This window comes from Scyliorhinus torazame, chromosome 2, assembly GCF_047496885.1.
Source record: "Scyliorhinus torazame isolate Kashiwa2021f chromosome 2, sScyTor2.1, whole genome shotgun sequence".
NCBI classification, from domain to species: Eukaryota; Metazoa; Chordata; class Chondrichthyes; order Carcharhiniformes; family Scyliorhinidae; genus Scyliorhinus; species Scyliorhinus torazame.
The window spans coordinates 86,441,430-86,458,699 of record NC_092708.1 but is presented as its reverse complement, the minus strand read 5'-3'; the positions used below and the strand labels follow the sequence as shown (position 1 = coordinate 86,458,699).

At 45.5% G+C, this 17,270-nt stretch overlaps 1 protein-coding gene across 2 annotated transcripts in view; it reads right to left on the bottom strand.

Annotated features, from left to right (window-relative positions):
- LOC140389325 (low-density lipoprotein receptor-related protein 2-like) overlaps positions 1–17,270 on the bottom strand; it is a 534,533-nt gene that overhangs the window by 12,503 nt on the left and 504,760 nt on the right. For both annotated transcript variants that reach the window (XM_072473491.1, XM_072473499.1), the window contains 4 exons: positions 12,117–12,236; positions 8,315–8,402; positions 5,046–5,113; positions 1,825–1,942 (listed from right to left, as the gene is read on the bottom strand). In XM_072473491.1, coding sequence (XP_072329592.1) covers positions 1,825–1,942; positions 5,046–5,113; positions 8,315–8,402; positions 12,117–12,236 — 394 coding nt within the window. The remainder of the gene's footprint in view (positions 1–1,824; positions 1,943–5,045; positions 5,114–8,314; positions 8,403–12,116; positions 12,237–17,270) is intronic.

Genomic DNA, 17,270 nt, shown 5'->3' with positions numbered 1-17,270 from the left:
CTGTAATGGTGTGATTCAGTGACTATGCCTGTGACAAGCTGCAGCGTGACTAGTCTACTGGACAGCTCTCCAAAATCCTCAGAAGTTAGCGTGGAAGAGTTTGCCAGGTGTGGCGCTGTCATTTCCAATGCCCAGGTTGATGCCAGGTGGTTCCTGTCATGTTATTTTTATTTAACTTTATTCTGCGACAGTTTTCTGTGAATCTGGAGTCAGGTGTAGGCTAGACCAGATAAAGATGGAAGATTTGTTTCCTGGAAGGTGAACCAGATGTTTTTTGTGACATCATTACGCAGAGTAGCTTTTCATTCCAGATATATGACTAATTGAATTTAAATTCCCCAGCTGCCATGGTGGGATTTAAACTCATGTCAGCTGAGCATTAACTTGAGCCTCTGAATTCCTAGTCCAGTAACATTACCACTACGCTACCATTTCTTATGTTGTGGTCCACAACCTCTGAATCTTTGTTTGCTGAAGCCAATTATTGATATTAAAAATAGATGGACAAGATGCACCCATGCTTGCAATAAATAGAACATAGAATTTACAGTGCAGAAGGAGGCCATTTGGCCCATCAAGTCTGCACAGGCCCTTGGAAATAGCACCTGACTTAGGCCCCACACCGCCACCCTATCCCCATAACCCAGTAACCCCACCTAACCTTTTTGGACACTAAAGGCAATTTCACATAGCCAATCCACCTAACCTGCACATCTTTGGACTGTGGGAGGAAACCGGAGCACCCGGAGGAAACCCACGCAAACACGGGGAGAACGTGCAGACTCCGCACAGTGACCCAAGCCGGGAATCAAACGTGGGACCCTGGCGCTGTGAAGCAACCATGCTAACCACTGTGCTACCATGCTGCCTGATACATTTGAAGCACTTCTTAAAAACCCAGTAAAGAATTCTTAGAATGCATTCAGTTAACTCAGTAATTTCTAGGCAATGGCAAGGTTGAACAGGTTGGACCTATAATCATTGGAGTGTCGAAGAATGAGAGGTAATCTTACAGAAATATCTAAGATTCTGAGGGGATTTGATAGGGTGGATACCCGGAGTATATTTCCTCTTGTGAGGGAGACTAAAACCGGGGGACATAAGAAGGTTCCCTTTTAAGATAGAGACAAGAAGGTTTTCTTTCCCCCAAAGGATTATTGGTGGGTGCATCTCTCTTGCCCATAAAGTAGTGAAGGCTGCTTATTAAATTTATTCGAAGCTGAATTCGACAGATTTAATAGAATCATAGAATCCCTACAGTGCAGAAGGAGGGCTTTTGGCCCATCGTGTCTGCCACGACCCATCGAATGAGCACTTTACTTATTTACACTCCCTCATCCACCCCACCTTATCCCTATAACCCAGAACCTAACCTGCACATCGCTGGGCATTAAGGGCCAATTTAGCATGGCCAATCCACCAAACCTGCACATCTTTGGACTGTGGGAGGAAACCGGAGCTCCGAGAGGAAGCCCACGCAGACACGGGGAGAACGTACAAACTCCACACAGACAGAGGCCGGAATTGAACCCGGGTCCCTGGCATCGTGAGGCAGCAGTGCTAACCACTGTGCCACTGTCCTGCCCTTTGTGTGAGGCACATGACCCAAGGGCACTGGGGGAGGCAAACAGGAAAATGGTGTTGAAACTACAACCGGAGCGGCCATGATCAAATTGAATAGTGAAGCAGGCTCTTGGGGCAAAGTGACCTAGTCCTGCTCCTATGTTCTTATGATGCCCTCGCATGAGGTCAAAATCCCTAATGTTGCATATGTAACCTGCTTGGCTTTAGTAAATTCACAGCGAGCAATAAAAAAGTTGTTACCTTGAAAGCTTAGGAAAAGGTGGCAGGATTGAGCCTGTCCGTCTGTAATTCAGAAATGCCCCTACAGCTAGTGCTCCCAGAATTAGGATGATAATAATGGTCAGTAAGACTGCTGTTGCTGTAACACAAACAAAAAGCATCTAAGCATTTCAAAATCCTTCACATTAAATGACCATCAAACACAGTTATGAGGCAACAACTTAAAAGATCAGGGCAGGCCTCTCCATCGGCGGCTTTTCTGCTCCGCTGGCAGCGTACTCACGCCCGCGGATTTCTCGATGACGTGGCGGTGGCCACAATGGGAAACCCCATTGGCCAGCTGCTGGGATGGAGGGTCCCGCTGCTGGTGGCGGCATGCCGCGCCACAAAACTGGTCTGGTGGGACGGAGAATCCCGCCCTAGATTTTCCATTCTTCTTCAGAAAATGTGAAGTATGAGTATCTGAAACTACCTGACAAATAAATTAATTAATTAACTCCGTTGCTTTGCAATGTAATAACAATCTTTTTATGACTTATTTTGTTTCCATTTAATTTGCTCACAGGCAATCCTTTTTCATTCAGGCTAATAGATAAGCAAATATTGTCATGTGAGAGTACCTTTAAGAACTGGGTGTTTATCAAATAGCTGTAGTGGATGTACCTTTAAGAAATGGGTGTTTATCAAATAGCTGCAGTGATGTCAGAGTATGGGTGGAGCTGGGCTGGCTGTCTTTCACTTTCGCTTAGAGCAGGCAGCTACAGTGTGATTTAGTTTTGTTTTCAGAGCTGGATAGCTGCAGGCAAAACAAGCAGCTGTATAATAATCTCTCTCTACAAGCTACAGACTGTCTTCAGCTCGTTTGAGGATTTCAAAGTAATACCTGTTTCTGTAGAGAATTCAAACCTGCTGTCTTTCTGTAAAAAGGGTCTTTAGAACTTATGGATGTTGCTAGGCAAGTTCTGAAGGGTCACTCATACAATATTGTATCTGTGGGGATTATTGGTGTTGATAGTTGTTAAGATGTTTACTGTGGGTTTAAAAAGTGTTAACTGGATTCATAGATAAACATGGTTATGTTTTAAAAGTACTTTAGATCTCTGTTGCATCACACATAACCACAATGTATTAAAAGTCGTGGGTCAGGTGAACTCCATGATATACTTTGGAGTTTTCTAAACCCTGGCCCAAACTGGGGGCTCGAGTGGGATAAAAGTCTATCTATTGGGTTGGCTTTGTGAACTTAAAGACAGTGAGGGGTGAGCATATTGTGGTTGCTTTTCAGGTGTGGTATTTCAGTTTAAGTAGGGAATGTGTTGTGGACAATGGCTCTTTAGAGGCTCGGAGGTTTTGGGGGTGGATAAGGTCACACGCAGTACCTTACGAACAGAGACTAAAAACAGGCTTTTAGATTTGGCAAAAACATTGCAGTTAACAGTACCTGATGAAAAGAAGAGGTACTTACGGCACTAGCTGAGCATTTAAAATTATCTGAGATACAGTCTGACTCCATAGAACTGGCAAAAATCCAGTTACAGATTAAACAACTGGAACATGAGAAAGAATTAAAGCAGCTTGAATACAAAATGAGAGAAAAAGAGAAAGGGAGATACAGATCAGGGAAAAGAAAAGGAGAGAGAAGAAAGACACAAAGAAAGGGAAAGGGAGGAAAGGGAAAAAGAGAGAGTTTGAACTTCAGAAAATGGCCATGAAACATGACAGTCAGTTAAAATTAGTAGATGTAAAGGGAAACGTACAGTTGGAGGATAGTGATGAGGATAAAGAGAAAGAGCGTTATAGTCGATGGCTTGGTGGGGATCTATTTAAATATGTCCAAGCTTTGATGAGAAGGAGGTAGAAGCCTTTTTCATTTAATTTGAGAAGATAGCTAAACAATTGAAATGGGCAAAGGACATGTGGGTATTACTGATTCAAACAAAGTTGGTAGGTAGAGCTAGTGAAGTGTTTGCATCACTACCAGAGGATGTATCTGGGACATATGAGGAGGTTAAAAAATCCATCTTAGGTGCATATGAACTAGTGCCTGAAGCCTACACACAAAGGTTTAGAAATTTAAGGAAAGAACCTTGTCAAACATACATTGAGTTTGAAAGGATCAAACAGAGTGATTTTGATCGGTGGATAAGGGCTTTGAAAATAGATCAAACGTATGAAGCTCCAGAGAAATTATACTTTTGGAGGAGTTTAAAAATTCAATTCCTGATGTAGTGAGAACTCATATGGAAGAGCAGAGGGTTAAAACTGCAAGGTTAGCAGCAGAAAAGCCAGATGATTATGAATTAGTTCATAAATCAAAGCTTGGGTTACGACATCAGTTTCAGCCTGTGAAGGATGTAAACTGGGGAAAAGAGAAATACTCAAGTGGTGGAGGTAGAAGAGATCTGATGGGAGATAATAAGGAGACTGTACCTCAGATTAAAAAAGAAATCCAGGACGGTGGAAGAGAAATGAAAAGTTTTAAATGTTTTCACTCTGATAAACTAGGCCATGTAAAGTCACAGTGTTGGTGGTTGAAAAAAAGCACTGGGAAGGCTGATGCGGTAAAACAGGGTAAGACAGGATAAGACAGTGTTTTTTTTTAAAGTGGTAAAGGAAAGCCCAAGTGAAGAGAAGGAAATGCAAAAGATTGTACAGCCTGATCAAGAGGTGATTGGTAAGAAGGTGCCAGTTCTCTTTAAAGAATTTACTTGTGTGGGTAAAGTTTACTCATGTGTACCAGAAGGAGTAGGTAAAGAAGTCACAATTTTAAGAGATACGGGAGCTCGTCAATCTTTAATGGTAAGAGATGAGGAGTTATGTAGTCTTCCTCTTAGCTAATTTATCAGATTTAATGTTACCTCTGGGAAAGTTCTTACACAAAATTCTAGTCACAAAATCTCTGGGCTCTACACATTTCAAAAATAGGACAATAAGCAATTTCTGACATATCTAGTGATTCTCTTTATAGTATAAAAGATTATATTGTTATTTCAGAGAAGAGATTCGCTTTGTTCACTATTTGCTGTGAAATCAGAAATAAATTTCATTTTGCAACAAATAACAAAAATCTTCTGTCCTCATTCATATATTTCCCTTTAGTGGCCAACTGAACGGCACAAGAATCATCAGTTAAATTGCTGGAACATCAACATAATCATATTCTGTGGCCATATGAGAAGCCAGAATAGCTATATTGTGCTACTGAACACTTTAATTATTAGTTCCACAACTTATAGAAGTACCTGTTGAATGGGGAAGTGCTTGGGATCGTCCAAGCTGACAGTAGCTTCCTGTATACCCATAAGGACATCTGCAGGGTAATAAAATATAACGTTTCAAACTTTTATTTTCTAACAATTCGAATATGCTTTTTCAGTCCCATTCTGAGAGATAACATAATTAGCTTTCTGCAGATTGTAGCTTTGACATTAGCTGCACACTTCTTCCAAGGCAGTCCCTCGGATTCAAGGATGACTTGCTGCCATTCTGGTTCAATTGTTTCTGAGATGGTTGATAAATGCTGCAGTCCTCGATCGGCTGACTGTGCCACATGTGGGGCAACCTTGAAGGGTTGGATAGCTGGGTTGTTTGGAGGTTTGTGCGCTCCTTCCGATGCTTTCACTTTACCTCAGTACGTATCTGATGAGGTTTCTCGGTGAGGTCGGGCCTCCCCAAATGCGTCTTCTCTATTTTGGTTGATCACAAGCTAGGGACTCACATGAGTTGGAGGGTATATTTGAGGACTTCGCGAAAGAACCTCCTCTATCCCAGCAGCCCTTTGCTGCGACTGTATAGAGTAATTGCTTCGGGAGGCTGATGACATGTCATAATACTGACATGTCCTGCCCAGTTAAGTTAATTTTCAGTGATTAGTGCCTTGACGCTGAACAAGTTGGCTTGGAAGAAGATGTTACAGTTGGATTAGCTGTGTATGAAACCATGCTCCCACATGTTTTTAAATTCCAACATCCATTTATCAATATTCTTGCTGTTTATTAATCATATTAATTTCTCATCTTAGTTATGAAAAACGTAAAGCACAAATTATCTTAGACAACAGAGAAATCATTATAGCATAAATAGTTGGGAAATATGCAGGTAACAGTTAAATCAAACCTGAGAATCAGCTAAGGTTCAAGGGTCAGTCTTCAAGTACAATAAACATTAAGATTCCGCTAAAGAACAAAATGACATTCAAGTAACAGTTCTTAAAATCTCAGGACATCCCATACCACATCACGGACAATAAAGTGTTTTTGAATTGTAGTCACTGCTGTAACGTTGAGTGTCTTTAAGACAGAAGTTGATAAATTCTTGATTTCCCGAGGAATTAAGGGCTATGGAGAGAGCGGGTAAATGGAGTTGAAATCAGCCATGATTGAATGGTGGAGTGGACTCGATGGGCCGAATGGCCTTACTTCCGCTCCTATCTCTTATGGTCTTATGGTAACGTAGGGAAATGCGGGACCCCATTTGTACACGGCAACCTCCCATAGGAATCAATGAGAGAAATGACCAGTTTTTCCAGTAATATGAATGACTGTTTCAGTGATGTTAACGGAGAGGTAAATATTGGCTACAAAAGCAGGAGCATCTCTCCCCCGCACCACCCCGTCTTTCTTCAGAGTTCTATGCGATCTTTCACAAAGGTAATCATCTGGTTTGACATCTTATCTAAAAGACATCTCTTGATACAGTGAACTGTCAGCCTGGATTGTGGACTCAAGTCTGTGGAGGAGACTCAAACCCACAGCCTTCTGACTCGGAGGAAAAATTGCTACCACTAAGGTAATCTGGAGATAAACAGGATTTTAATTTATTTATTTTAATTTCGTCGGAGAAGAAACAATTTGCTCCAACTGGTTAAGAGGCTACATAAAAATTGTTACAAAAATCTCACCTTCTGAAAATGTTAAAAAAAATAGATATAGTTCATGATAGATACTGACAGAGAAGCTCTCCCTGGAGGGTTGTGTTTCAAAGAGAAAATTACTTGTGTGCTCAATTCAGTCGAGGTTCTCTCAATGCTCAGTGACCTCTGTTGGCACATTTTTTGACGTTGGAGAAGGGTTCTAAGGTAAAGTCCCATTCCAGATTTGAGCACAAAAATCAAGGCGGAAACTCCAATGCAGTCCTGAGGATAGGCCCATCGCAGGTGGACATAAAAGATCACTGACGAGCTCAGCTCCTTGGTACAGGAAGAGATTGGGGCGCCATTTTAAAATGCTGCCCTGATCACTCAACCCCCCCGCCTCAGATATCCCACCACAGCGTCCGGATCTTCCCACTGCCCCAACTTACCTCTTAGGGGTCCTCGAGCTCCCCCCTCACCCCACCTCTTAAGGGCAGGGCACTCCCGAGCCCAATCCCTGGCATGGGCATCATGGAAACTGGACACCTTGGCACTGTCAGCCTGGCACCATGAGTGCCCCTGCCAGACTGGCAGGGTGCCTGGGTGACAGTGCATAGGTGGCAGGATGGCAGTGCCAAGGTGCCCAAGTGGCAGTGGGAGTGCCTGGGTACTACCCTGCCCAGCGCCCCAATGGTCTAGGAGGCCCACCCCACAGGTGCCATTAAGCCTGGTCCATGTTTATGTGGACCAGTGCTAAATGGCACCATGGCGAGGTTTCCCAGACACGAACGTTAATTCCTGGGCCTCTAAAGAATTGGGCGCAAACATGTTTAAATGAGCCTAATGGAACTTGCCCAGTGAGGGCAAGATCCAGATCACAAAGTCACGCCCGATCTAAGTTCCGAGTGTTGGAAAGCTTGGGAGATGTGGGATAGATAATTAAAAATATATATTGCAGCTTCAATATTGCTGCATTTTAAAATTTGAGATTGGTATCACAATTGCTAATTCCTGTGAGCCAATCACCAAAATTCCATCACAATGAAGTTTAAGGTGAGGATGAAGGGTTCAGTCTCCGATTTGGTGCTCCCGGAGAGGAACCGCATTCAGAAAGTTGGAGAATTGCAATCTGCAGTCTTTTAATTGTCTGCCCATTTAAATTAACTGACAGAAAAATTAGGGGAAGCAGGTTGGTGAGTTCCTGACCATCTCACCTTGGGCGGTACCCAATTAGAAGATCAACCCTTAGGGCAGCAGGTTGGCGCGGTGGTTAGCACTGATGCCTCACGGCGCCGAGGTCCCAGGTTCGATCCCGGCTCTGGGTCACTGTCCGTGTGGAGTTTGCACATTCTCCCCATGTTTGCGTGGTTTTCGCCCCCACAACCCAAAGATGTGCAGATTAGGTGAATTGGCCACACTGAATTGCCCCTTAATTGGAAAAAATGAATTGGGCACTCTAGATTTATTGAAAAAAATGATCAACCCTTAATTTATAAATCTTAAGTATATGAGGAATGAAAAGAAAATACTAGCAAGGCATAACACCCCATGAAATATGAGGTTGCAGTAAATTTAACAAGCTAACCCATATAACAAAGCAACAAACTGCTCAATATAATCAATACCTTGACACCTTGGGTTTCACAGCTTTCAACTTACGTGCATTTTGTAGTGTTTGCTTCAGAATAACAAATTCCTCCATTCCTACACTTGCAGGCAGGAGGCATTGGCCGCTCCAGCTCAATGGCTGTGAACAAAATAAAACAAACTTTAGTGAGGAATCTACCACATGAAAACGGGCACGTTTAGTGGGGTGTTTCCTGGCGTTGGCAGCGCCGAGAATGGCCCGCTATTAACGTCCAGCCGATGTCGCACTTAGGCTCACCTCCTGCTCTAACTAGCTCAGCTCATCAGTGCACGAAGAGATCAAGACACAGTTTATAATGGACTCCCTACCGTGGTCTCTGGACCCCCAATGCCCCAACTTACCAATTAGGGATCCTTGAGCCCCCCGCACCCCACCTCATAAGGGCAGAATACCCCCCCCCCCCCCCCCCCCCCCCCCACCGGGCCTGATCACCGGCACAGACAAGATAGAGGCTGCAGTGGTATGATGTTCAGGTGGCATTGGGGATGCTAACGTACCACCCTGCCCAGCACCCAAACACCCAGACCCCCCCCGATCGCCTGGGAGAACTGTCAAGCACCTGGACCACGTTTGTGGAAACCGGTGCTAAATAGTGATCGCTCGGGGTCAGTTAGGCCCCGCGCTTTGGGTAACCAGGGCACAAACATATTTAAGTGAGCTTAACTGCACACTTAAATATGCAAATTATTAGAGCTCGCGAGATGTAACGAGCGTCGTAAATTTCGTGAGAGTCCTCGCCACATCACAAGTCGGGCACGACTAGGCCTTTAGATTATGCCTATGGACTGGTCAGTGATAGACCTGAAAGTGTAGGTGAGCAATAGCTTCCTGCAAATACATTTCTAAACTAGAATGGATTGGTGTAGGAGGATGTATCAATATTTGTGAGCATTCAGAGTTCAGCAACTTCCTAAGTATGACTAGAAAGAAAACATCTTCACCAAGATATTTGATTGGATTTTACAGGGCGCCATGGGCCCTTGTTGCCCCCAGCTGTCAGGTTGTTGGCGAGCCCGCCCACCATACTGACGGCTGCCCCTTAGCAACTCTTCAATGGGAGAAACGTTAATTGCTTTAAAACTAGACTTCTGCCCCCATCTTTGGGAGGGGCAGCAGGGTAGCACATTGGTAGCACTGTTGCTTTACAGCGCCAGGGTCTCAGGTTTGATTCCCGGCTTGGATCACTGTCTGTGTGGAGTCTGCACGTTCTCCCCATGTCTGCGTGAGTTTCCTCCGCGTGCTCCGGTTTCCTCCCACAAGTCCTGAAAGACGAGTTTTTAGGTAATTTGGACATTCTCAATTCTCCCTCCGTGTACCCGAACAGGCGCTGGAATGTGGTGACTAGGACTTTTCACAGTAACTTTATTGCAGTGTTGATGTAAGCCTACTTGTGACAATAAAGATTATTATTATTAAGTACCACTTTAGAGAGATGCCGAATCAGAAAGCTGGAACCTCTGTAGTGCCTGCAGTGGCAGCCTAGTGGTGGACACTGTTGGGACTCCGGACAGTCCCAATGAAGAAGACTCGGAGGTAAGTCTGGAATATCACGGAGTCAGGCTGGGAGGACTCAGCAAGTGGGCCCGGAGGATTGGGTTTGCGAGACCAGGTGGGAAAGGTAAAGGGCAAAGTATGACTTTGAGGGGGTGGGGGGGTGCCTCTGATGGGCAGAGGGGGCCCTTCCTCCTCCTTACTTGACGGTAAAATTGGAGACAGGACAGAGGCAGGTGGGGGGCAGATTTAGGTCACCAGCTGGATTTCATGAGCACCCCCCCTCCCCCGTCCTCTTCAAACCCACTGGCAAGGACGTGTAAAATCCAGCCAATTATTTGTGATTCAATCCTGAGTAATATCAGGCTATTTGACCATATAACAATTAAAGGCAGATGAAAGTGAAGCTGGCCATTTGGCCTACCTTAGCTAAAAGAAGCGGAGGAAGGATTCTGTGGGGGATTCCTCGAATTATTTCTGGATTTGTCTGCATGCACTGAAGTTTTAAGAAATTTTGACCTGAAATGTCCGCCCGTGGGCCGGGCACACCAGTCCCGGAAGCCAACGTGAAACGTGCTCCAGGCAGCCGGCGGAGCCCGAGTGCAGTTTCAGGCTGGCTGGCCAATGAATGGGCAGCGAGCATGAAATGCACTCTGTGAAAGGCTGAGTGCTGCTGGGGAGGGTGGGAAATGGGTGGGGGCCGGGAAAAGGGAGTGTGTGGACAAGCGCTTCTAATGTGCTCCCCCAGGGGGACTGCCGCTCCAGAGCTTCCTCAGGGAACTGTTGACCTGTAAAAACCAAACTCTAAAAACCAAGGCAGCACATTTAAACACATACTCAGTCCCGAGGCACCTTCTTAAGTGTTATTTTAGCCTAGAAAGTTCACCCCACCCTGGGTCAGGTTGAGGCTGAAACGTAAAGGCCGACTGGTCAATCAGTCCCCCGGACAACCGTGGAAGCAGACACAATGACTACAATGAAGGGTTCAATTGGCCCCTTAATGAGCTAAGTAACTCGCCTGCTTGTTGGTGGGTGCACGTCCGACACTCTTGTGTGTCTGTGGATCAAAATGTTCCACGAGTGTGTGATGACATCGGGACACATGCCCAACATCTTTTGCGCGATTTCCACAAGCTTGCAAGTCGGGTAAAATTCTGGCCCATGTATTTGCATCCTTCAGTTTCCATTTCTTTGTGTCTTCCAGCGTCTTTCCACTGAAATTTTATAGGCTGTATTTTTCCAGAGTGCCAGTGAATCCAGACCTAAATGTCTATTTTCTCCCCAGAATGCTTCAGATTTTTCACTTTAAGTCTGCCACCAATCTTGATGTCTTTTGCAGTCATTCTCACCGTTTGCCAATCATTCTATTTTTGTCATTTCACACATTGCAGTATCATATTTCCTCAGCAAATACCCAAATAGGTGCCCAAACAGAGGGGTTCAGTGTTTCCTTAGCTGCCCTCTATTATGATGGATTCAAGGCTGCCGCCCATGGAGGGAGATCGGAGGTGACCACAGGGGCTGCCACGTGGCAAGCCAGGCTGTTTGAAAGGCTTTGTTCCAGTAGTTTTCCAAAATATTAGGTTCGCTAGCTCACACCCTTCACACCCCACCATCCCCCACAACCCACTCTCCACTGACCATGCCCCCCCCACCCCCCCTCTCTCTCAGCAGCCACGGCACCTGTTTCCCGATTTTCAATACCACAAGTGAAACTCGGCGTCGGTAATTCCTCCTGGCGGAGGTGGAGCATTGTGGGAACCCCGCAGAACTCCGGGTCAGGCCCGTTAGTGATATGCCAACAGCGTTTACTGTATGCGCGGAGTAGAACGCATTGATGCCGCTGTCGAGGCACCAGAGGACGGCATTCTGTTGGGTGCCTTGCGCCGGTCATGATTTTTGTCTCGCGCAATTCTCTGTCCAATCGTGCTTCCCTATTCTGCTGTCGGCTGACGGAAAATCCCGCCCGAGTCTTTTCAACATTATAACAGTTCTGCACAAATTGTGGACTGCAATGAAGGGTTCAAATACCAGGAGTGACAAGTTAAAGGCTGGTAAGTGGAATACCAAGAGGGGACAGGGTTTTCATTAATGGTAATAATCTTACAGAATCAGCAAAAGCCACTGAAATGGACAGTTGAAGTTACATCAATAAGTACATGAACACAGTTATGTAGAGAGATAAATAGAGAGAAGGGATTAAAAAATAAGATAGGCAAACAGATTTGTTAGCTTGATTTGCAAGACTAAAAGATTCTACAGCCCACTGGCTTTTTGCAGTTTGAGCATTTTTACATGACATGATTCATTAAGTGCATGTACCTGCGTCACACTCAGTAAGACTGCCATCTCGGAACAGACTGCCCTGAGGGCAAGCACAGGAATACCCTCCTGGTCTCAGCAAACACAGGTGACTGCAGACACCCTTACAAGGATTCGGCACTGAAACAAGAATGAAAAAGAAAAAGAAAACTGAATTCTAAAGCTTTTATACTATCATTGTACTTCAATGTAACAAAATAATAATTAGCATTTCTACAGCAGTCTGCACATAGTGTCATAAAGTTTTACAGCACAAAAAGAGGCCCTTCGGCTCATCATGTCCATGCCAGCCATCAAAAACCTATCCATTCTAATCCCATTTCCCAGCACTTGGTCCGTAGCCTTGCATGTTATGGCGCTTCAAATGCTCATCTAAATGCTTCATAAATGTTGTGAGGGTTTCCACCTCTACCACCCTTTCAAGTAGGGAGTTCCAGATTCCCAACATCCTCTAGGTGACAAGGTTTTTCCTCAAATTCCCACTCAATCTCCTTGCCCATTAACTTAAATCTCTGCCCCCTGGTTATTGAGCTCTCATCGAAGGGGAAAAGCTTCTTCCTATCTACCCCCCCCCCCCCCCCCCCCCAAGGTGCCATTACGCCTGCCACTTTTGTCTGGACCAGTGCTAACCGGTGCCATGGTGATGTCTCCCAGGCGAGACCATTCGTTCCTGGGCCTCGGGGGAATTGGGCACCAACATATTAATTCAGCCTAATGGTCACTTAAGTATGTAAATTTGGATCTCGCCTTCACTGGACGAGATCCAGATTGCGACATCTCGCGAGATCTCGTTAGATCTGCTGAGGTGTGTGGACCAGTGCTAAATGGTGGCATGGCAAGCTCTCCTTTGCGAGGCCGTTCATTCCTGGGTCGCAAGAGAATCAGATGCTGACATACTTAATTGAGCCGAATGGTTCACTTAAATATGTAAATCTGCATCTCGCCCAGTGAGGGCAAGATCCAAGTCGCGTCATCTTGAGAGATCTCGTTAGATCTTGCGAGGTGTTCCGAGCGTCATAAATCTTGCAAGGCTGTTCGACCACGCCCATAGTCAAAGAGCAAGGTTGTAAGCAGGCCTGAATGCAGAGAAAACAAAGTGATAAAACAGAATGAACTATGGAGGAAGGTCCAAGTAACAGGATCCTCATGACTGAACAAGCACACAAAGGTGGAATGGAAGAAGCAGAGGACAAAACGTAGCCGAGTGTCAGTGGACTGGAGGATCCAATAAACATTTAAAGCTGCAGGTGATCTGTAAGGTAGGGAGAGAACAATGCCATGAGGAAATTAAAAGAGTGAGGGCACAAATTTTAAGGTCGACGCATTGAACCAGTGAAGCAGGGACGATGGGATTTAAGCAGGACATCAGAAAAGGACTGCAATGTTTTAAATGAGTCATAATTCATGAAGATTTGAGGTGGGGAGGAGACTGTTAAAGAAATATGTCATCCATTTACCACATTGGGACTTGTAAGATGAATGCAGATGCTTCTTAAACATCATTCCTGGATCATGCCTTGATGCAGCGAGCAATAATCTCCCCTCTGAGTCACAAGGTTTCATGTTCAAGTCCAATTCCACAACTTGAGCACAAAAACCAAGGCTGGCACTCAGTACTGAGAGAACGCTGCAGCTCACAGGTACTGCCTTTCGGGTGAGACCTGAAACCAAGGCCCTGACTGCCCTCTCATGTGGATGTGAAATATCCCGTGGCACTGTTTGGCGAACAGCTGAGGAGTTATCCCGGCCAATAATTATCCGTCAACCGATGTGACAAAGACAGATTATCTGGTTGATATTACATTGCCGTTTGTGGGAGCTTCCCTTTGGTATAAGAGTAAAATGCACTTCAGAAGTACTTCATTGGTCAGAAAGGATTGGTTTCTGTTGGCTTGTGATACATGGTATATAAATGCAAGCCTTTCTTTCTTTTCTTTTTAGCGAGTTATTCCTTTACATTATGCAGGAAATGATAAATCATTCTCTATTATGCTCCTTCTTCCCTGACACTAACCCATTGTATGAAAGTCAGTGAATTGCACAAAAGAAAAATTCATACAAAGCAAAGAATGCCGACATAATTCAATATGTGCATTCAACTGAGTATTGATCATCATTAAATTTTCAACCCTTGACTGGATTCCTGGTAAGACTTGGGCCTAGCTGTCCCGATGCAGGAACCAGTTTCTCGGACAATACATAAAAACTCTCCTCTAGCTTATACAAAAGGTGAAGGTCTCATAACTTACCCAATTATAAACTTAAAACTAAGTCGCTGAAAAGCATTTTATACTGGAGAAGTTGCGTCTTCAAGGCCAAATTAGTGGGGCCTTATGGAAACTGTATGCTGTGCTATGGAACTGCACTTAGTGGGAATTGGATTGAAAATATCCATTTATACCTACTGAATTTCAACTGCCTAGAAAATCCACAACTATTAGTGACAATAGGTCTGGATCAGGCAATGAAAAGAAAGGAAACAAAACAAAACAAAAATTGGATTAGGCCCAATATCAAGTATGGGGAATGCAATGTATAATTATCTTTCCCTCAGGCCCATTGAAGGAGATGGCATACAAACCTCATATTTCCAGATTATCCAACATGAAACATGTTGCTGACTGAATGCACACTTAGCACTAGGTGTGTTTGACTAGCATGATGCACAGTTAGGCCACAGACCCTCTTAAGGGGGAGCTGAACTCAAGTTGCCGCAATGTTTCTAGAAGGGACTGGAAAGACAAGTTTTAAAAAACTGGAGCAACAGCCAAGACAAACAGCTTTTGGATGCAGCTCTGGGGACCTCAGCAATGGACATGGAAAGGAGGAGAGATGCCATATTTCTGGAATGGCCCAGGAGGTCCTCATGGTACACACTAGGTTGAATTTAGTTCCAGTGATGGGGGTCCCTACACCAGTTGGAGAAGTAACAGGACACTCGCATTGCTTCCGATTAGGAGGCCTGATGCAATTTAAGTGTAATTAGGCATTTAACTGGCCAGCTATAGGCCTCCCACACAATCAAGACCGCCAGGGGTGGGGGGGGAAATCCCACCCAAATCCCACCCGAGAACTGCTGCCGCCCTCCAGAACTGCCAGCCAAACCCAACAGGGTCTGCTGAGCAGCTTTTGTGTGACTCAGGGAATCCAGCGAATCCTATGAAATCCTTGACCACCATTAAGTTCTGGTGGACTCTGGGATAATTGGCTTTAAGTGGCTCATTAATGGACCTAACTGGCACCGCGCCTGCAGGCGGGATTCTGCACTGAGTCTTTTGGATCCTCTACTAAAGTGGGGCATCGCTTTCTTGATGCTGAGAATCAGAAATGGGCATTTCCTCCTGATTCTTCCAACATTCTTGCCTTAGGCTTGCAGAACGAGCTGGTTCATCATTGCAATAAGGAGCATCTACTTAAGTCCTCTGGAGGCGGTAGTCCTCCATATCAGAGGGCCAACTACGACTGAGGCTGTTGCATCCGGAGAACATTTGGCATGTTGATTGCTGATGTGTTCCTCCTTTATGCTCCCTCTCAAGTCCGACCTCACCGTTATCCTCCGATCTAGCATGAAGTGCAAACTGCAGATGGTGTCACCATCGGACTCTTGCTTTCCGGTCCATTCCCCCTTTCCTCATTCCAAACTTCTCCTTCTGGTTTTCTATTTTCAGATACCCAGGTCCGGTCACCAGGTCAAGCCATGGCAGCCTCAGGTTTCTTTTAAATTTACGGTACCCAATTATTTTTTTCCAATTAAGGGGTAATTCTGCGTGGCCAATCCAGCTAACCTGCATATCTTTGTGTTGTGGGGGTCAGCCCCACACAGACATGGGGAGAATGTGCAAACCCCACACAGACAGTGACCCAGGGCCGGGATCAAACCTGGGTCCTCAGCACCGTAAGCAGCAGTGCTAACGGCCCCATTGCATCCTCAGTTGAAGAGTATGGCTTACTCCAGATATTTAATGAAGATCGTGAGCCTCAGGAAATCCAGCAAATTTTATTAAATCCTTGCACTACCATGAAATTCTGGTGGTATTGGCTTTACGTGGTTCATTAATGGACCTAATTGGCACTACGTCAGCAGGCAGGATTCCCGCATTGTGTTCTTCCCATCCTCGACTAAATTGTGGCATAGTTTTGACAATCAAAGCCATCAGTTCAGATGCTGGCACTGCACAAGTTTTAGTGGGAACAACAAAGTTGGGTTCAGCACTTAGTGAGTCCCGAGGAATGAGTGGCTACATCCAGGCCAGAAGAAAGGGTGAATTACGTGCAAGCTCACAAAAGGATGCTAATTGGAATCAGATGAGAAGTTTGTAATGTGTAATTTAAGCACACAGAGTGCATTAAGATTTTTTAAAAACAGGCGCAATTTAACGGAGGAAAAACGATTCCCATGTGGGCTGGCCTAGCGTGATGTTTCCCGGCGCTTCCCAGCATTTAAAAATGGCATCGCGATCTCTCAATCCCCCATCGCGACCCCCTCCAACACCCAAACTTGGGGTGTCCTCGGCCTCCCCGCACTTTTCCTCATACAGGCAGGGCAACCCTGGGCCCAATCCCCGTCTAGGGCAAAATGCCACCTGGGCACTTTGGCACTGCCAGCTTGGCACCCTGGCAGTGTCCCTGCCAGTCTGGCAGTGCCATATGTGAATCAGCAATGCTAGGATGCCACAGAGGGTGGCCACACAGCGGCCTCTGATCGCCTGGGAAAACACCCGTGCCGTTCCACCTTGTCCCCATTTGTGCAGACCAGTGCTAAACGTCACCCGGCTAGGGTCTCCTCGGCAAAGCTGTGCGATCCCGGGAGCTGGTTAGCTCTGGCAGAGACATATTTAAGTGCGCAGTTCAATTTAGGTCCTGCCCATTGTGGCAGGATCCAGATCACAAGATCCGATTGGAAAAAGGCCCTGAGATCTACCAGGATTCTGTTCCATTCCCTCAGCGGGGAACACCCTGCCAAGGCCACATTTAGTCCCATTTCCTGCACTGAGGAGCTGTGATTGCCGGTGCAGGAAGAGACAAAAACAGCACCCTGATCTAGAGACCCCAAAGCCCCAACTAATCTATAACAGGGTGATCGATCCCACACACAATAAGGGCAGGGGATCCCTATGCCTGATTCCCTGCATGGGCAAAATTCCACCTGGGCAC